Raw genomic sequence first — 22,345 nt, forward strand, 5'->3', positions numbered from 1 at the left:
GCAAGATGGTGGAGCAGAGAGAGCAGGGAGAGAGACAGACAGACAGGCTCTCTTCTTCATTTAAAGCCCCCCGACCCACGCCCCTGACCACCATTTTTAATCCATTCACTATTGCACGATCCTACAATCCAAACACCTCTTCAAGGCTCCACCTTTCAATACCATAATAGGATTTTCCACCCTCTTAACAATCACAGTGGGGGCTAAGTTCCCAATACATAAAACTTGGGGGACACAACTCAAGCTTCAATGAGTTTTGGGGGGACATGATTTAATCCACTACAGACCCAACCTGAACCACAGACAAAACAGAGTAAAGCCACAGGGACCCGTGAGACTATAACATAATAGCTAATATTTGCATCAAGGTTCTTCCAGAAAGAGGCGAAGGGGAGGGCCTGGAAAGTATTAGAAGAAACAATGGCTTACCAAATTAGTGGCTGCTAGGGATTAGGGGGTATTTAGGGGAGCTGGGGTGACTAACTGTAAAGGCATAGGCTGAAGATCTCTGCGGTAATTAACAGTTCTGTTACCTTGACTTGTGATAGTGGTTACATAAATCTATACAGGTGGTAAATGATATAGCACTATACACACTGTTTCAACGTCAAGTTTCTGGCATTGATTACACGATTTGTACTATAGTTACGTAAGATGTAACCACTGGAATGCTGCAGCATTTAGGATTTAGAATTACTATGTCTCCTGGGCAGACTGACCCTTCTGTCACTATGTAAAGTTGCTCTGTCACTGGTAGTTTTTTTTGCTCTGAAGTCTACATTTCCTGATGTTAGTATAGCCAATCCTGCTTTCTTAAGATTAATGTATCTGTGGTGTATCTTCATCAACACTTCTATTTTCAATCTACTTATTTTTGAAGCAAATTTCTTGTAGACAGATGTAGTTGGATCATTTTTTTTAAACTGTCAATCTCTGTCTTTTAATTGGTACATTAAAATTATTACTGTAACATTATTGATAAGCTAGGGCTTAAGTCTGCCATTTTATTTTATTTTGTTCCCTCTGTTTTTCATTTGTTTTTTCCCACCTTTCTGTGGGCCTCTTGAATGCTCTTTTAGAATTCCACATTATTTGTCTGTATAAATAGTGTTCCTGAGTGTATCGCTTACATAGTTTTTTTAGTGGTTACTCATTCTACATATTAAATTATACATGTATTACTTATCACAGTCCACTGGTGTCACCATTGTACAAGCTCAGGTGAAGTGTAAAGATAAAGGGACCTGCTGTGGATTGACTGAATTGTGTCCTCAAAGTTCATATATTAAAAGCTGAATTTCCACTGTTACTGTTGAGGGTGGGAAATCCTGTTATGGTCATTGAAAGGTGGGGCCTTGAAGAGGTGATTGGATTGTAGGACCCTGCTGTAGAATGGATTAGTAACGGTGGTCGAGGGCGTGGTTCTGAGAGCACATGAAAGTGTTCTCTCTGCTCTGACACTGTCTGCCACGTGAGACTCCTGCACTGCTCTAAAGCCACCATGAAAGGAGACCCCCAGCAGATGTGTTTCCTGGACTCTGAATTTCCCAGCTTCTGAAACTGTAAGCAATAAATAGTCTCTTTATAAATTACCCAGTTCCAGGTATTTTGTTATAAGCAAAAGAAACAGACTAATACAGGACACTTTAAATTCCTTTACTGCTCCTTGTTTATAGTATGATAATCTTAAATATCTCCTCTCTATACACTCAGAACCACATCAGGAAACGCTATATTTTCTCTTTTCACCATCAAAGGAAAACTCAAGAGAGAAGGCCTGTCTGTCGTATTTACCCACGTTTTGCTCTTTTCATTTTTCTTTCTTCTTTCCTGGTGCTCTAAGTGTTCAGTTCCTGGAACTGAGAGCCTGACTTTTAGAAAGTCCCGTCCTTCAGTTTCATTTCTCTAAGTCTCTGTTACCATGAGCAAGCTGTACCCAGAGTGGAACACTGTGACTGTTTCCCTCAGTCAGGCCAGATGTTAATCTTAACTCTGTAAAAGAAGACACCCAAGGGCCTGCCGTGGCCCACTTGGGAGAGCGTGGTGCTGACAACGCCAAGTCAAGGGTTAAGGTCCCGTTACCAGTCATCTTTAAAGAAGAAGAAGAAAAAAAAAAAAAAAAGAAGACACCCAGCTGCCTTTTGGCGTTGATGCTATTTCGGCTCAGGCCAGCAGGTCTGCTTGCTGCTTGCTGCTAAAATCTTTTTTCCACCCTTTGACCAGCTGGCGTCTCCTTCCTCAGCTCATCTCCTTACACTAAGATCCCTTTCATCCTCTCCTTTCTGTTCCAAGAACCCCCTTTAGCCATTCTTTTAGGGTAGGTATGCTGGCAATAAATTCTTCGTTTTCTTTTATCTGAGAACATCTTCATTTCCCTTTCCCTGGATATAGAGTTGTGTGGACAATTCTTTTCTTTCAGCACTTGAAAAATATTGTGCCCTCCGTGGTTTCTGATGAGAAGCCTGCTGTCATTCAAATAGTTTTTTTCCCCTACGAGTAAGATACTGTTTTCCTGTTGTTGCTCTTAAAATTTTTTCTTTTCTTTGGTTGTCAGAGGTTCAATAATTATGCTTCTTGGCATGGATTCCTTTGGTTTTATCCTGTATGGAGTTTGCTCAGCTTCCTGAATCTGTAGACTTATGTCCTTTGCCAAACTTGGGGAATTTTCAGCTATTACCAATAACACAATTGTCGGAGACGCTACTGTAGTTCCACAGTCTCTTGAGGCTCTGTTCGTTATTATTCAGTCTCTTTTTTTTTTTCTTTTTTTGATGTTGTTTTTTAATCTACTTTTTTCCTATCATTTCTATCATTCTATCATAAAGTTCAGTGATTGTTTCCTATGCTCTCGCCATTCGGTTGCTGTGCACATGCATTGATTTTGCTTTAAAGTTTTCCTTTAGAATAGCTTTAGATTCACAGAAAAGTTCCACAGAAATGAGAATTCTCGTATACCCTGCACCCAATTCCCCCCAGTTAACATTTTATATTACTACAGATTTCTCACAACTAAAAATACAATATTGATACATTATTAAATAAAACCAATACTTTATTCAGATCTCCTGATTTAAATTTTTTTTTTTACCTAACATCTTGTACTGTTCCATGACTCCATTCCGGATTCTACATTAGTTGTCATATCTCCTTAGGCTCCCTAGACTGTGTCTTGCTTTTGATAGTCTTAAAGGACACTGTAGATGTCTTCAGTTTGGGGTTGCCTGATGTTTTTCTCACAGCTGAACTGGGGTTACATATATTTGGAAGAAAGCCCACGGAGGTAAAGTATCTGCCCATCATGGGTATCGCATCCCATCATGGGTACATGCTATCAACAGACCTATCTCTGATGACATTAAAGTATTAGTCTGGGTTCTCCAGAGAGACAGAATCAATAGGATATGTTATAAACATATGAGAAGGGATTTAGTAGGGGAATTAGCTCACGTGATTGCGAAGAGAAGCCCCAGGATAGGTTGTCTGTAAACTGGATGCTGGTAATGGGCTCAGTCCAAACCCGAAGGCCTCAAAACCAGGGAAGCCAATGGTGTCCTTGGTATAAGTCCTGGAACCCAAAAGCTGAAGAGTCTTGAGCTCTGATGTCCACAGACAGGAGAGAAGAGTGTATCACAGCTCCAGCAGATAGAGAGTGACTTGCCTTTTTCCTCCATATCTTTTGGTAGGAGTGAACTGGATAGCTCCTACCCATATTGAAGGCAGATCTTTCCCACCCAGTCCTCTCAAGCTCTCATGCTAATCTTTTCTGGAAACACCCTCATGGACACACATGGAAAGACAGCTTTATGAGGTTTCTTGGCATTCCTTAATCCAATCAAGTTGACACCTAGAATTAACCTTCACAACTTAATTACCTGGTATACACTACCTCAGCCAGGTAACTTAAACTTTACACTGTAAAGTTACTCGTTTTTTCCCCTATGTGTACTGTACATCTTAGAAGGAAGTCACAAGCACAGCCCACTAAAGCAGTGCAGAATTACGCTCTACTTTCTTGAGGAGGGAGTAACTACATAAATTATTAGGAATTCTTCTGTCTGGGAAATTTTTCTGTTGTCTCCCATATATTTATTTATTCAATCACTTACTTATATCAGTATGGGTATTTTCAACTTTGAGTTATAAACCAATAGTGTCATTTATTTTATTCCTCAAATTGTTGCAACTTTGGCTATCAGAAGCATTTTCAGTTGCTCCACTGTTCCTGGGCACACCTCCATTGTTTTGTTTTTTGAGCACTTCTGCAGTTTCTGGCTCCACAAGATGCTACATGCTCATCTTGTACATTCCCAGCCCCAGCCCTAGAATCAGCCATTTCTCCAAGAAACCTTGGTTTCTTTTACTGGAGAAATGTACTAGAAACTATGGTTTGCCAATTTTGTTGATCTTTTTAAAGAACCAACTATTGGTTTTGATGATTTTCTATTCTTTATTTATCTCTTCTCTAATGTCTGTAATTTCCTTTCTTCTGCCAGCTTTAAGTTTAGCTTGCTCTACTTACTCTAGTTCCTTAAGATATAAAGTTAGGTTATTGATTTAAAATCCTTATTCTTTAATCATGCATTTATAGCTATAAATTTCCATCTTAGCACTGCTTTCACTGCATCATAAGTATTGGTATATTGCATTTTCACTTCTATTTCTCTCAAGGTATTTCCTAACTCCCCTTGTGATTTCTTCTTTGACCCATCGGCTGTTTAAGAGTGTGTTTGTTGTCCACATATTTGTGAATTTCTAGTTTTCCTGATATTCATTTATAGTTTCATTAATTGTGATTGGACAAGATACTCTATGATTTCAGTCTTAGAATTTATTAAGACTTGTTTTGTGGCCTAACACAGAATGATCCATATGACTTGAAAAGAATGCATTCTGCTAAGGTTGGGTGCAGTCTTCTGTATTTGTGTTAGGTTCAATTGGCTAACAGTGTTGTTCAAGTCCTCTATTTCCCTACTGATATTCTGTCTGTTCTATCCATTATTGAAAATGAGGTATTAAAATGTCCAACTATTATTGTAGAACTGTCTATTTCTCCCTTCAATTTGGTTACTGTTTCATTCATATATTTTGGGGCTCTGATGTTTGGTTCATATGTGCTTACAACTGTTATGTCCTCTTGGTAAACTGACACCTTTATCAATATATAATGTCCTTTTTTGTCTCTTGTAACAGTTTTTGACTTAAAGTCTATGTTCTCTGATATATGATAGCTATCCCTACTTTCTTCTGATTACTATTTGCATGGAATATCCTGTTCTACCCCTTCACTTTCAACCTATTTATGTCTTTAGATCTAAATTAAGTCTCCACAGACAGCATACAATTGGTTTGCGGTTTTAAAATTCATTCTGCCAATCTATGCCTTTTGGTTGGGGAGTTTAATCCATTCACATTAATTACTGATAGGGAAGAACTTAACTTCAGCCATTTTGCTACTGGTCGTGTGTATGTCTTATAGAGTCTTTGTCCTAATTTCCTCCATTACTGTCTTCTTTTGTATATAATTGATTTTTTCTTTTGTAGTGACACATTTTGATTCTCTTCTCATTTCCTTTCATGTATATTCTATGGATATTTTATTTATGGTTATCAATGAGATCACAGATAACATATAAAATTTTTTATCCAATCTGACAACCCCTGTATAATAGCTCTTATTTTTAGACTGTTTACACTTAAGGTGATTATTGTTATAGGTGGATTCTTAAAAAACTTTTCTATTTGTGCATTTGTTCTTTGGTTCCCCCCCCCACTCCCTTTAAAAATTTTTTTGTATTGTTATTTATTTATTTTGAATATTCATGAATGCACTCTTATTTTAAACAGCATTTTATATCAGTCCATTTTATCTCTTCTCCTGGTATATCATTTATACTTCCTCTAAAATCATTATAATGATTGCCCTAGTGTTTACAACATACATTTTTATGTAATCTGTGTCATTTCACAATACCACTATAACTATACCACCTTATTACACAGTATTTCCTGTAACCCTTGCTATCCCTTGTGGCCCTGCTGTCATTCATTTCACTTATCCATATGATTTAACCACCCAACACATCATTACTCTTACTGTTATTTTCAACTGGATCCTGGACATGCTAGGTATTACATTATGAGAGTCTGGATTTTCTTTATCTCCTGATTTAGTAGGCTTCCTGTGAGCCAAGGCATCTGTAGAGGGAGACACTGCTTCTTACTGTTGGGTGAGGTTGGGAGTCCTGGTTCTCCCTCTGTTTGGCCTCTACTGATGTTTGAATATTTATTCCTTCCAAAACTTCTGTGAAATTAAATTGTCACTGTAATGGTATTAAGAGGTAGAACCTTTAAGAGATGATTAGGCAGAGCCCTCATGGGAGGATTAATGCCATTATAAAAGAATGAGTTTGGTCCCCTTCTCTCTCTTGCCCTTTTTGTCCTTCTGCCTTCTGCCATGTGATGATGCAGCAGGAAGGCCCTTGCTAGATGCCAGCACCTTGATATCAGACTTCCTAGCCTCTAGAACTGTGAATGAAAAAGTTTCTGTTCATTATAAATCACCCAGTCTGCAGTATTTTGTCATGGAAGCACAAAACAGGGAAACAAATTGATTCCAGAGGAGTGGGGTGTTACCATAACAAACACCTGAAAATGTGGAAGCAGCTTTGGAACTGGGTAATGGGCAGAGGCTGGGACAGTTTTGAAGTACATGCTGGAAAAAGCCTGTGTTGCCATGAATGAAGCATTAAGGGCAATTCTGGTGAGGGTTCAGAAGAGCAGAGCTGTAGGGAAAGTCTGGAACTTCTTAGTGACTACTTAAGTGGTCATAGTCAGAATGTTGGTAGAAATATGGATGGCAGAGGCAATGCAGATGATGTTTCAGGCAGAAATGAGGAACAAGGTATTGGAAACTGGAGGAAAGGTCATCCTTGTTACGAAGTGGCAAAGAACTTGGCTGAACTGTGTCCATTCCTGAGGCCTTTATGGAAGGTGGGATTTAAGAGTGATGAACTAGAATATCCAGCTGAAGAAATAATCTAAGTGAAAGACAGAAGGGGCAGTGTGGCGTCTCTTAACTGCATATGTTAAAATGTAAGGAGGTAATAAATTTAAAGATGAACTTTATAATCAAAAGAGAAGCAAAATATAGAAAACTGGAAAACACTCAGGCTGGCTGTGTACAGAATAAAAAAACATGTTCAGAGGAGAAAACCAAGGATGTGGCCAAGTGACCTTTTGATAAAGAGAACAGTATGGATAAAAGGAAGCCAGATGCTGTTCACTAAGACAATGGGAGAATGACCCCAAAGGCACTTCAGAGATCTTCAAGGCTGTCACTCCCATCAAAGGCCCAGAATGCCAGGGCCTTGAAGGCAGAAAGGATTCCAAAGAGGGGCTCAGTAAGTCATAATAATGAACTCTGAATATGAATCTGTCCATGAACTTTTGAAGACCCCTCATGTACCGTGTTTATGAATTGTAAGATTCAACATAGTAAAGTTATTAACTCTTACAAAATTCATAATTTATTAACTTAATTCCTATTAAAACACTCAGCAAGATTTTTTTTAACATAATGATAAGATTATTCCAATATTTATATGCAAAGGCAAAATAACTACAATAGCTAAAACAATACTGACGAAGTGCAATGTGCAAAGCAACACTCTACCTGATTTAGAGAACCCAGAAACAAACCCACACAGTACAGCCAAACTGCTTTCTGACAAAGTTGAAAAAACAATTCGATGAAGGATAAAGGTGCTGGATGGAGCAAATGAATATCCACAGGCAAAGAAAACCCCCACTCAATTTCAACTTCACAACCTACACAAAAATTAAGTCAATATACACCATAGATGTAAATATAAAATGTGAAAAGTGTAGGAGAAGATCTTTGGATCAAGGACTCGGTGAAGAGTTCTTAAACATGACCAAAAAAAAAAAAAAAAAAAAAAAAAAAAAGATAAACTGAACTCCATCAAAATTAAACACTTGTGCTCTTCAAAAGACCCTATCAAGAGGATGAAAATTTATAGACTGGTATAAAAATGTGCAAACCATTTATCTGACACAGAACTCATATCTAGACTATAAAAATTCTCAAAAGTCAATGATAAAAAAAACCTCCAATTAAAAAATGACCAAAAGCCATAAACAGACTTTTATTATCTAAGAATATATAGCTGGCATATGAACACATGTAAAGATGTTTAATATCACTAGCCATTAAGGAAATGCAAAATAAAATCACAATGAGCTATCGCTATTCACCTATTAAAACCACTATTAAAAAATATAGCGACAATGCCACATACTAGCAACAACAGGGAGTAAGTAGATCTCTCACACACTGCTGGTGGAAATGAAAAATGGTACAGCTACTCTGGAAAATAATTCGTCAGGTTCTCAAAGAACAAAACATATACTTACCATGCAATCCAGCAATTAACTCCTGGGCATTTATCCCAGAGAAATAAAAACTCATGTTCACACAAAAACCTGAACATGAATGTTCATAGCAACTTTATTTACAATAGCCAAAAACTGAAAACAACCAAAATGCCCTTTTACAGGTAAATGGCTAAACAAACTATGACACATTCATACAGTAGAATAAAAGGAATGAACTACTGATACATATCACCACTTGGATGCATCTCAAGAGCATTATGCTGAGTGAAAAAGCCCATCTCAAGACATCGAACATCATATGATTCCTTTTATATAACATTCTTGAAATGGAAAAATTACAAAGATGGACACTAGATTAGTAGTTGGCAAAGATTAGGGATTGTGTAGAATAGGGGATAGGTGTGACTATAAAGCGGTAGCACCAGAGAGATCTTTGTGGTGATGGAATAGATCTGTATCTTGGTTGTGGTTGTGGTTACACGCATCTGTACATGTGATAAAATGGCACAGAGCTATTCACACCCATTGTACCAATTTCTGTTTTTCTTTGTTTTCTATGGCAACTGGCGGATACAGGGATCCAAACCCTTGACCTTGGTGTTATCAGCACTATGTTCTAACCAACTAACCAGCCAGCCCCAGTGTATCAATTTCTATTTACTGGTATTGATACTCTATTACACTTATGTAAGATGTAATTGCTAGAGGGTGAGCAAAACTGAAGCCATTTTGTGCCAAGCCCATGATGTTGACTTCTGTTTAACCTCATCCCTTTGTTTCATTGACCAGTTACACATCGACTCAAGACAAATGTAAAGGGAACACAGGTTTCAGGGAGTGAACAACTTATTACAGCAGTTGGCATCAGTGGTCTGAACACTAACATCACAAGATCCCCTGCCTCACAGATCACGAGACACCTGGCTAATAATGTTATCAACTTATTTTTCTTAAGATGCTTCCTTGAAGTTATTGCTGTGGATTGATTGAATTGTGTCCCCCAAAGTCCATATATTAAAAGGTTAATTCCCACTGTAACTGTTGAGGGTGGGAAATCCTATTATGGTAATTGAAAGGTTGGGCCTTGAAGGGGTGATTAGATTGTAAGACCATGCTGGAACAAATGGATTAATAATGGTGGTGAAAGGTGTGGTTCTGAGGGCTTTAAAAAGAGAGCAAACGAGAGTCTATCTGCTCTGCCATTTCATGCCATGTGTGACCCCTGGGCCACTCTTGTCAACATCAAGGCCTTCAAAATGTGTTTCCTGGACTTTGGCCTTCCTAGCCTCTGAAACTGTAAGCAATAAATTTTGTTTTCTTTATAAATCACCCAGTTTCAGGTATTTATGTTATAAGCAACAGAAATGGACTAATACAGAAAACCAGTAGCAGAGAAGTGAGGTGCTGCTTATAACAAATACTTGAAAATGTGGAAGCGGCTTTGGAACTGGGTGTTGAGGAGAAGCTGGAAGAATTTGAAGGAACAGGCTAGAAAAAGCCTTGCTGCTGGTGGGAGTTTAGCAGACCAGAAAACCAGGGAAAGTCTGGAATTTTTAGAGACAGGTTAAATGGTGGTGACCAGAATGCTGATAGAAATATAGACAGTAAAGGCCATTCTGAGAAGAACTCAGATGTAGATGAGAAGGGACTTATTGGAAACTGGGACAGAGATCACCCTTGCTATGAACTGGCAAGGAACTTGGCTGCATTGTGTTCATGTGCAAAAGCTTTATCGAATGTGGAACTTCAAGGTGCTGACTCAGGGTATATGGCTGAAGAAATTTCTAAGCAGCAAAGCACTGAGGAAGCTGCATGGCTACTTGCAACAGCCTGCACTGAATTATGGTGGCAACGGCATGATGTAAAGCTAGAATTTAAAAGGGAAGCAGAGCGTAAAGATTTGGAAAATTTGCAGCCTGGCCATGTGGTAGAGAAGCAGAGACCATTTTCAGGAGAAAAATGAAATGGTGCTAAGAATATTAGTACAAAAGAAAGGGATTATTGAGAGAAGGGGGAAAAGGCCCTGAAGGCATTGCAGAAGCCTCTGGAACCAACCCTTCCAGTATGGGCCCAGAGACCTAGGGAGACAGAATGGTCTTGGGGAACAGACCCAAGGCACCCTCCACAGGCTTGCTGCCCCGGGCCACCTTGGGAAGCTGCTTGTAGCAGCAGCACTCCAGCTGCTTTGGCTGTTCCACCCATGGCTAAACTGGCCCCATGTGTGGCTGGACCATACAAGCTGGAAGCCTTGGCGGTGTTCATGTGGAGTTAAATTTGCAGCTTCACAGAATGCCAGAGTTGTGGAGGCTTGGGAGCCTCCCACTCAAATTCAAAGGATGTATATGAAAAGGCCTGGGGGCCCAGGAAGAGATCTGTCACAGGGGCAAATTCACCACATATAACCTTTGCTAGAGTGATGCCAAGAGGAAATGTGGGTTTGGAGTTGCAGCAGAAAAACCCCACCAAGGCTTCATGCCTAGTGGAGCCATGGTAGTGGGACTGCCATGGAGACCCCAAAATTGTGGCGCTACCAGCATGCAACACCAGCCTTCAAGAGCTAAAGCATGGCTGAAGACCCAACCCCTACACCAGCGAACAGAGTATGTCGAACATGGAGTCCAGGCACATATTTCACCAGCTTTGAGATTTAATGCCTACCCTGCTGAGCAGGCTTGTTTTGGGCCTGTTTGGGACCTATTACTCCTTTCTTTTGGCCCATTTCTCCCTTTATGAACAGGAGTACGTATCTTATGCTTGTCCCACCATTGTATCTTGGAAGTAAATAACCTGTTTTGATTTCACAGATGGGACTTTGGACCTTTGACTTGAAATAAGTTACGACTTTGGGGATGGAATGAATGTATTTACCTGTGAGAAGGACATGGAATTTGGGGGCCGGGGTGGCATGCTGTGGATTGATTAAATTGTATCTCCCAAAGTTCATAAATTAGAAGCTTAATTCCCACTGTAACTGTTGAGGGTGGGAAGTCCTATTATGGAAATTGAAAGGTGGGGCCCTGAAGAGGTGATTAGATCATAGGCCCATGCCATAGTGAATGGATTAATTATGGTGGTCAGGGGTGTGGTTCTGAAGGCTTTAAAAGGAGAGTATGTGAGAGTCTCTCTCCCTCTGCTCTACCATTCCGCCATGTGAGACCCCTGGGTCACTGCTGCCACCATCAACACCTTCATCAAATGTGTTCCCTGAACTTTGGACTTCCCCACCCTCTGAAACTGTAAGGAATAAATTTCATTTTCTTTACGAATCACCCAGTTTCATGTATTTATGTTATAAGCAACAGAAACAGACTAATACAGTTATTTTTAGTAACAGAGTTTTTGCTATATATATTTTGCTTAAACCCAGAGAACTAGAGCTCTCATCTGCTGTAGAAGTCTGTTTCTTCACTGCATGTGACTTTCCTTTATGTAAGTCACCCCTGTTGTAAGTATCTCTGATTACTGAATGGAACTACTTCCTTCTTTGGTCTCAAAGTGCCTTCTCAATTTGGAGAGCATTATACTCTAACTCCCTCCTCACACAGTAACCATTTGGTAAAACTTGGCGAAAAGTATAATTTTTGCCAATTCCCATAAAGCTATAATTATTTTAATATGTTCTAAAAAAAGAATGTGCAAAAAAGTAAAAACTGAAAACATTTTCTTCTTAAAAAGGCAAGCCAGAGATGAAGAAAAAAAGTTTGCAAAACATCTATGTAATAAAAGTCTGAATTTCAGCTCAGCAATAAGACAAAAATAACTAAAAGATTTGATCAGACACTTCACTAAAGATTTATTAATGGCTAGAAAACAATAAAAAGAGGTTCAACACTGTTCGTCACCAAGGAAATGCAAATTAAAACCCAGCAAGACACAACCAGACACCAACCAGAATGAGTGAAAAAAGACTCCCCAACGTTGGTAACAAAACAGCAATAGGAACTCACAGGCGTTGGTTATGGGCGTGAGAAACAGCAGAGCCAGACTGGAAACACTTCGTGGTTTCTTATAAAGTTACGAATAAACTTACCAGAAGACCCAGCAAACCCACACTCCAAGGTATTTACAGAAGAGAAATGAAAAAGACTTGCATTTGAATGTTCATATAGCAGCTTTATTCATAATAGCCCCAGACTGGGAAAAAACCATATGACTGTCAACTAGTTAAAGATAACAAAGTGTGGTATATGCACCCAAAGGACTACTGCTCAGCACAGAAAGAATAAACTACTGATGCCTACAGACACATACATAAGTCTCAAGAGCATTATGCTAAGGAAAAGCCAGATATAAGAATATATCTAGTTTATGGTTTCATTTATATGAAATTTGAGAAAAGGCAAAATTATTGCAATAGAGAGCAGATCAGTGATTGCCAGTGGTCAGGGGCAGGGATGGATGAGGAGGACTTATTGCAAAGGGCTACAAGGAATCTTTCTGGGGTTACAGAAATATTCCAGATCATGATTTTGATAGTGGTAATCAACTGTATATATTTTTCAAAACTCAGTAAGTTGTACACTGAAAAGTGCTAAATTTGACTTTCTGTTAAATACACCTCAATAAAAGTGATTAATGCTAAAAAAAGAGAAAAAGTTGATAGAGAGTCACAAGGTAAGGTCTGCTCACCCAGTGAGACGAGGTGGCTGTAGTTCTCCAGCATCACATCTCTGTACAGTGTCCTCTGGGCAGGGCCCATGTGCCGCCACTCCTCCTGGGTGAACTCCACAGTGACGTCCTTGAATGACACTGACGCCTGTAACAACACATGGTTAATCAATCTGAAGGTTCAGAATCAGAGCTGGGAAAATATTTTTGGAAAGTACCTTTTGTCAGCACCACACTCAGCCAGTGAGCGAACCGGCCATCCGTATATGGGAACCGAACCCGGGGCCTTGGTGTTATCAGCACCGCACTCTACCGAGTGAGCCACGGGCCGGCCCTTGGAAAGTACCTTTTGATATGTTCACTGTTGACAGTTTAAAACAAAATGCCATCAAGGATGTCTATCATGGCCCTACCTCTCTCTTATACTTTGGGGACACAAACTTAGCACAGATATTATTCACACGCTCTGATTTATTTGTATTTATTCTTAAGTTACATACATATATTGTCACTTAACATACTGAGAAAGATTAGTGCCTTATTTTTTTTTTTTAGGTGAAATCATTATAAGTAGGATTCCTATGTATATTTTGCATACAGCAACGAATTGTGCTGAGCACTCTGTAAAGCATGCACTCCAGCTGGAGATCTCTGCTGGAATAATGAGGAACCAATGAAGAGAGACGTTTAAGTTCTAGATGTATACATCAGGAGCAATGCTCTAGGACACAGCTCCTTCAACCTGGCACTACTGACCCTGTGGGTCACATAATGCTTGCTTTGTGAATGACTGTCCTGTGCACTCTAGGATGTTTAGTGGTATCCCTGTCTTCTACCCATTAGATGCCAGTAGCATCCCCAGTTGTAACAACAATCAAAAATACCTCCCAACATGTGAACGTCTCCGGGGGAGTAAAACCACCCCCATCTGAGGAACCATTACCCTGTATGAACAGCGGACTTAAGAGCAAAACAAAAGACTCAATTTAAGAGATGGCTTATATTAAAGAAACCAACAGAGATAAAGAATAGGAAGCTATTCCTGATAGAAAACAAAATCTGGTCATTATTTTTTGTGTGGCCACACACAGGTGCTGTATGAGCAGTTGGGTAGATGCTGATACCACACACAGAGGCTGGAAACACAGGTAAGAGTAAGAGGTCGTAGCGAGGCAGAGGTTCCTCACCTGCACTCAAAATACCCGAGGAACGTGCAGATGCAATTATCCACTCCACTTCTGCTTACCTAATTTAGGAACAGAGAAGGGAGGTCTAAGATGAAAATAAGGATCTGGGAGACATCAGTCATTACCTTGGTAACTGAAGTCATCAGAGAAAATGAGCTGGCTCAGAAAGGACATAAACACCGTGAGGGAAAAGGACCAAGTACAGAATTCAAAGGAACAGTGATGCGTAAGAAGAGGGAAAAGAAACAGTAAACCATGACTGATGAAAAGAACTTCTGAATGACAGAAAGAGAAGCCAGACAGATCAGGCTGCTGGGAATTGAGAGGACAGGATGCCAACATAAATAATCCCTCTGCTTCATGGTAACAGGCTGAGCACACACACTTACGCCCTCTGCCTCCAAAAACACACTTAGCTAAAGCACAAAACCTACTGTAAATGTACGACGAAAGACAGAAGGCTGGAAGATCTGAGCAAACTCTGGAAGATACAAGGGAAGATGGTCATGAGGTGAGGACAACAGGGTGACGTTGCCCACGATTTAATACAGACAGAGAGGCGGGAAAATGAGCCAGGCACTGACGAGAGCCCAGACGGAGCAAACGCTCACATGAAGCACACTCAGAAGCAAGTGTGCCGTGGGAGGGCAAATGGCCGAAGACCGCGGGGAGGGCCTCACTTGTGCCGGCCCCACAGACAGGCAGGAAACCTTCCTGGAAGAGCTCTCCACCGAAGGTCAGGGGTGCTCTGGGAGCTCTGGGCACCCAGAGGGAACAGCACAGAGCTGTTCTCGTTTTCCAAGTTTGATGATGCTTCTGTAGGTGATATCAAAGTATAAAATTTCATCTTCTGATTGTTTATTGATGGGATATAGATATAATATCCATTACTTTACAATAACTTTGTATCCACCTAAGTGGTAACATTAACTCTAATAGTTTATCTGTAAATTCTTCTGGATTTTCTACACACACAATATTGTTAACTCTGAAAAATGGGAGTTTTTATTTCTTCCTTTCTAATCCTTGTATCTTTTGTTTCTTTTTCTTTCCTTCTACCACTGGTTAAAATTCCCAATACAATATTTTCAATTTCAGGGAAAAGCATTCCATATGAAATTATAAAAAATAGTACAGTAGGTTTTTTTTAAAAAATACTATTTTTCAAAGTGAGACAGAGCCCTTCTGTTCTTACTGTTAAGATCTCATTGTTAGTAGGTATTAAATTTTCTCCACTTCATTCACTTCATATAATCATATAATTTCTCTCCTTTCCTGTTACCAAATGAATTACACTGATTTTTGATTAACTCAAACCTACATTCCTCAAATATAAGTAACTTCATTATGATGTCCTTTTTATAATCTATTGATTCATTTTGCTTATTAGCTTGGTTCAAAAATTCATAGAAAAAACTAAACATGAATATATAGCCAGAAAGTGTTGAATAACAGCAAATATTATGGAGCTGATCTACTGGATATTGATATACAAGCTGGTTTTTTAACTTTCTATAAAGAAGCAAAGGACTTAGAATATCCAAAACAATTTTAATAAAGAAGAACAAAGTTAGGAGACTCAAATTACCTGATTTCAAGTCTTACTGTAAAGAGACAGACATCAATGCAGTGTGTTATTAGCAAAAAGATAAATACAGATTATCAGAAGTAGAGTCCAGAAATAGACCTACATATATACAGTTAATTGATGTCCAACAGAGGTGCCAAGGCAATTCAATGGAGCAAGTATATCCTTTTCAACAAATGGTGCTAACAGATGGGTGCACAAAGCCAGAGAGCACAAATATGGCAAGTGCATGCTGATCTGCTTCCAGTATCTACAATATGCTGCCAGCACAAAACCCTCAGACCCTAAAACTCTAGGTTTTAGATTGGGCCAACTGATCATCAACTTCTATAATAAAGTGAAATTTAAAAGCTGATCAAAAAAGTAATTAATGATATAACAGAGGGAATAAAGACTGAAATTATAAAGGGATACTATCAACGAGCTCATGAAAATACACTTAAAAATGTAAATAAAAATGAAAAGTTTTCTATGAAAACGTAATGATGAAAATTATATTAAGAAAAAATAAAAATACAGTATAGACTTATAATAAGTTGATTAATAAATTGATTCAATAATCAAAATCTTCACATGCAAAGTCCTCACAAGAGATACTGGAAGGGTAAGATGGCAAACTAGACGTGCCTGGGGTGTGCTCCCCCACAGAAAAAAACCAGAACAACTAACAGACAACCAAATATTGACAGGAACACCTGTGGGAGAGTGCACGAGTGCATCAGGAGACTGGTGGGATCCCCGTGGCGCACAAAAGCCTAGGATGGCAGCATAGAAAGAAGAAAGAGGCACATGGCCTCTGCTGCAAAGTCTCTGCCTCTGGGACAGGCACAGGAAGGATTTTTCCTTGTGGGAAAAAGGTAGGCAGAGAGCCCACACCAACAGCCATCCTCAGCACAGAGGCCTGCAGATCCTTTTGCAGGAGGATCTGACAGCCCTTGCAAACCCAAAGCCAAGGGTGGGGAACTGCCTAGAATACATGCACTGCATTGCTTCAGAACAGGAGCACATATAGTGCACTCTGTGCCCCCAACCCTCATGACCCATACGGATGCAGTACTGTATCATCTTGACACCAGAGGCAATGCAGGAGTGTGCCTAGCCCTGGAGCCAGTAGCCATGTGCTTCCCCAGCCTTAAGGCTCCACTGTCATCCCAACACATTCACATGAGAGGATACAACACCCTGATCCCAGCAGCTTGAAGCCTGGGAGCAGAAGCAGTAGTGACTGCAGTCCTAAAGTCTGGGAAGCCAACTCTAGGCCTGCTGAACTGACACACCCCTACATCCCTGGCCAGAGACCAGACAGGCAAACCTACCTCTGGCAGACCCACCCCTTTCCTCCCTCTACACCCACCTGCTAGCTGGCTGAGTTCTGTGTGCCTGAGCCCCCAACCTGGAAAAACAGCTCATGGGTCTCTACTCTAATGAACACACTCTTCAGCTAGTGGAAATAAAGTACATCGTCCCCCTTTGGGTTTCACCCTCAATGGTCTTGCCTAGTGGCCTCACCCACCACCCCCAGAGGTGGTGCCTAGGCCCCCACTTGGCAGGCTGGCTTCCTGACCTTGCCTACCACTTGAGGCAGCTGGCTGGGCCCCCTCTCTGTAGCCCATCTACTGGCCTTGCTCACCACCCAAGAAATGGCTCAGAGGCTCTGCCCTTGACAGACCTGCTCCTGAACCACCCAGGGAAGCAGGACCTTGCACCTGGCCCCAAGAAGTAGTACAGCAGATGGGCCACTGGCAGACCAGTACTCAGCAAGCCGAGCCAAAGCACGCCCACACCCCAGGCTCAGAAAAACCGCCCAGCTGTCACACCCATCATATGCACATGAATCCAAGTGAGAAACAGCCCGAAGACCTGCCCCTGGCAGGCCCACCCCTGGTCAGAGAAGCAACACTGTGACCCTGCCACTGGCAAACCAGTCCCAGAGACCGTTGCACACCACACGCCCAAACCCTCAGCCTTAGAATCAATCCAGCAACCCCATCCTCAGTGAAACTGCTCCCAAGATGACTGACCCACAGAGTGCATGTGCACACCCCTGGCCTGTAAACCAACCCAGTGAACCCTCCCCCAGAAAAGCTGTGCCACCACTTCCATGAATCTCCCAAGAATAGGTTGCTGAGTCACTTGCAGACATAGCAAAAGTGTATTAAAGATGAAGAAACTACACAGTCTACACCACTGCACCCATCCAGAACAAAGCCATTGCACTCTACCCAACAAACACCCTAGGACACATTTGCAGGCGAAAGTTTTCCCCCACACAAGCCACTCTGCAAAACTCAAAGAGGCAACAGTTCCACCAGATGCACAGATATCAATGCAGGGAAGCAAGAAACATGAAAAAACAAGGTAACATGACACCACCAAGAAACACAATAATGCTCCAGTAATTGATCCCAAAGAATTGGAAATTGCCAACTTGATGGAAAAGGAATTCAAATTAATTATCTTAAGGAAACTCACTGAGATACAAGAGAATATAGAAAAACAATTCAACAAAATCAGAAAAACAATTCACTATCTGAAGGAGAAATTCAACAGAGAAAGATATCATTAAAAAGAATCAAATAGAAATCTTGGAATTGAAGAATTCATTGAATGAAACAAAAAATACATCTGAGAATCTCAACAACAGATTAGATCAAGCAGAAGAAAGAATTTCTAATCCTGAAGACAGCTGTTCTGAAGTAACACAGGAAGCCCCCCCCCCCGCCAAAAAAGATAACTCCAAATCACTGTTGAAAGAAATTAAAGAGGACACAAAAAGATGGAAAGACATTCCATGTTCATGGATTGGAAGAATTAATGTTGTGAAAATGTTCATACTACACAGAGCAATCTACAGATTCAATGCAACCCCCATCAAAATAACAATGACATTCTTCAGAAATAGAAAAACAATCCTAACATTCACATAGAATGACAAAAGACCCCAAACAGCCAAAGCAATCCTGAGCAAAAAAAAAAAAAGAAAAAATAGCTGGAGGCATTACACTACTTGACTACAAAGCTATAGTAACCAAAACAGCATGTCACTGGCATAAAAATAGACACACAGACAAATGGAACAGCATAGAGAACCCAGAAATCCACCTACATACTTATAGCCAACTGATCTTTGACAAAGGCACCAAGAACATACAGTGGGGAAAGGACAGCCTCTTCAATACATGATGTTGGGAAAACTGGACATCCATGTGTAGAAGAATGAAACTAGACTTATATGTCTTGTCATATATCAAAATCAACTCAAAATGGATTAAGGACATAAATGTAAGGCCTGAAACTATAAAGCTCCTAGAAAACATAGGGGAAACACTTCAAGATGTAGAACTGGGCAAAGACTTTATGCATAAGACCTCAAAAGCACAGGCAACAAAAGAAAAAATAAATGGGATTGCATCAAACTAAAAAGCTTCTGCACAGCAAAGGAAACAATCAACAGAGTGAAAAGACAACCTGCAGAATGGGAGAAAATACTTGCAAACTATACCATCCAACAAAGGATTAATATCTAGAACATACAAGGAACTCTTAACAACTTAACAGTAAAAAACAAATAATGTGATTTAAAAATGGGCAAAGGAGATAATACACATTTCTCAGAGGAAGACAAAAATGGCCAACAGGTACATAAAAAAATGTTCAACAACACTAATCATCAGGGAAATGCAAATCAAAACCACACTGAGATATCATCTCTCCACAGTTAGACTGGCCATTATCAAAAAGACAGAAAATAACAAATGCTGGTGAGGATGTGGACAAAGAGGTACCCTCCTACTCTGTTGGTGGGAGTGTAAATTAGTGCAGCCATTTAGGAAAATAGCATGAAGTTTCCTCAAACAACTACAGATAGAACTGCCATACTATACAGCAATCCGACTGCTGGGCATATACCCACAGGAATGGAGGTCAGCATGTTGAAGGGATACATGCACTTCCATGTTTACTATAGCTTTATTTACAACAGCTAAGAGTTGGAACCAACCTAAATATCCACCAATGGATGCTATGGATTGACTGAATTGTGTACCCAAAGTTCATATATTAGAAACTTAATTCCCACTCTAACTATTGAGGGTGGGAAATTTTATTATGGTACTTGAAAGGTGGGGCCTTGAAGAGGTGATTAGATTGTAGGACCATGCAGTAGTGAATGGATTAATAATGGTGGTTAGAGGTGTGGTTCTGAGGACTTTAAAAAGGAGAGTGAATGAGGAGGTTGCTCTCTCGCTCTCTTGGCTCTGCTATTTTCTGCCATGTGAGACCCCAGGTCACTGTTGCCACCAAGAGGACCCTCACCAGATGTGTTCCCTGGACTTTGGACTTCCCAGCCTCTGAAACTGTAAGCAATAAATTTTGTTGTCTTATAAATCACCCAGTTCTTTTGTTATAAGCATCAGAAACAGACTAATATAATGGATGACTGGATAAGTAAAATGTGGTATATATACACAATGGATTACTACCCTGCCATAAAAAAGAATGAAATTCTGCCATTCGCAGCAACATGGATGAACTTACAGAAAATTATGTTAAGCGAAATAAGCCAGGCTCAGAAAGAGAAATACTGCATGACCTCACTAATAACTGGGAGGTAAAAAACCCAAATAAATAAAAAAGAAACAATAATCACAATAATTCATTGAACTTTCAAAAGGAGGGAAAAGAACTGAAGCTACTAGAGGTGGGAAAAGGGGGAGGGAGAGGAGAGTTAGCAAGAAATTGGTCAATGGACACAAAGAATGATTATGTTTTATAATGATGAATATGCTAATTATCATGATTTGATCAACACACGTTGGTATTCAACCCTCTAGCCCTCAAATGTGTATAATGAACTGTTTCAATAAAAAAAGGAAAGAAAGAAGACATAAAAAATGGAAAGACATCCCATGTTCATGGACTGAAAAAAATCAATAGAGTCAAAATGTCCATACTACCCAAAGCAATCTACAGATTCAATGCAATCCCCATCAAACTATCAATGACATACTTCACAGAAATAGAAAAAACAATCCAAAAATTTGTATGGAAAGACAAAAGATCCCGAATAGCCAAAGCGATGCTGAGCAAAAAAACAATAAAGCCAGAGGAATAACACTACTCAATTTCATATTATAGTACAAAGCTATTGTAACCAAAACGGTATGGTACTGGCATGAAAACAGACACACAGACCAATGGAACAGAATAGAGAATCCAGCAATAAATCCACGTATCTACAGCCAACTAATTTTTGACAAAGGAACCAAGAATGTGCATTGGGGAAAGGACAGACTCTTCAATAAATGGTGCTGGGAAAATGATACCCATATGCAAAAGAAAGAAACTAGATCCTTATCTCTCACCACATCCTGACATCAACTAGAAATGGACTAATGACTTAAATTTAAGATTCAAAACTATAAAACTTCTACAAGAAAACATAGGGGAATGCTTCAGGATATAGGACTGGGCAGAAATTTCATAAATAAGATCTCAAAAGCACAGGCAACAAAAACAAAAATAAACAAATGGGATTATATCAAACTAAAAAGGTTATGCACAGCAAAAGTAAAGGCCAGCAGAGCAAAGAAAAAACCTGCTGAATGGGAGAATATATCTGCACACTATGCATCTGAAAAGGGATTAACATCCAGAATATATAAAGAACTCAAACAACTAAGCAGTTAAAAAAAACAAAAACAAAAACTCAATTAAAAAATGGGCAAAGGAGATAAAGAGACATTTTTCAACAGAAGACATATAAATGGCCAACAGGTATATGAAAAAAGGTTCAGCATCACTACCCATCAGAGAAATGCAAATCAAAGTATGACGAGGTATCATCCCACCCCAGTTAGAATGGCTATTATCGAAGACAGAATAACAAGTGCTAGTGAGGATGTGGAGAAAGGGAAACTCTTATACACTGTTGGTGGGAATGTAAATTAGTACAACCACTATGGAAAACAGTATGAAGGTTCCTCAAACAACTACAGATAGAACTGCCATATGATCTAGCAATCCCACTACTGGGTCCCACTACCCAGAGGAAAGGAAATCAACATGCTGAAGGGATACCTGCACTCCCATGTTTATTGCAGCTCTATTTACAATGGCCAAGATATGGAACCAACATAAAAGTCCATTGAAGGATAACTGGATAAAGAAAATGTGGCATATATGCACAATAGATTACTATTCAGCCATAAAAAATGAATGACATTCTGCCATTCACAGCAGCCTGGATGAGCTTGGGGAAAATTATGTTAGGTGAAATAAGCCAGGTGTAGAAAGAGAAATACCACATGTTCTCACTCATGTGGAAACTAAAAAAGTTGATCTCACAGAAGCACAGAGTAGAATAATGCTTACCAGAGACTGAGAGAGGACGGTCAATGGACACAAAGTTGTAGAGACAGGAAAAAAGAGATCTAGTGTTCTACAGCAATATAGGGAGACTACAGCTGACAACAAATTACTGTGTAACTTCTTGTAGCTAACTGAGAGGATTGTGAATGATCCCAACACAAAGAGGTGACAAATGTTT

The 22,345-nt window shown here is 39.8% G+C and overlaps 1 protein-coding gene across 4 annotated transcripts in view; it reads right to left on the reverse strand.

Annotated features, from left to right (window-relative positions):
* The window catches only part of ZNF782 (zinc finger protein 782), a 37,728-nt gene that overhangs the window by 11,884 nt on the left and 3,499 nt on the right, over positions 1-22,345 (reverse strand). For all 4 annotated transcript variants that reach the window (XM_063110701.1, XM_063110700.1, XM_063110703.1 and 1 more), the window contains one exon: positions 13,045-13,171. In XM_063110701.1, the coding sequence (XP_062966771.1) occupies positions 13,045-13,171 (127 nt within the window). The remainder of the gene's footprint in view (positions 1-13,044; positions 13,172-22,345) is intronic.

The sequence above is a fragment of the Cynocephalus volans genome, chromosome 10, assembly GCF_027409185.1.
Source record: "Cynocephalus volans isolate mCynVol1 chromosome 10, mCynVol1.pri, whole genome shotgun sequence".
NCBI classification, from domain to species: Eukaryota; Metazoa; Chordata; class Mammalia; order Dermoptera; family Cynocephalidae; genus Cynocephalus; species Cynocephalus volans.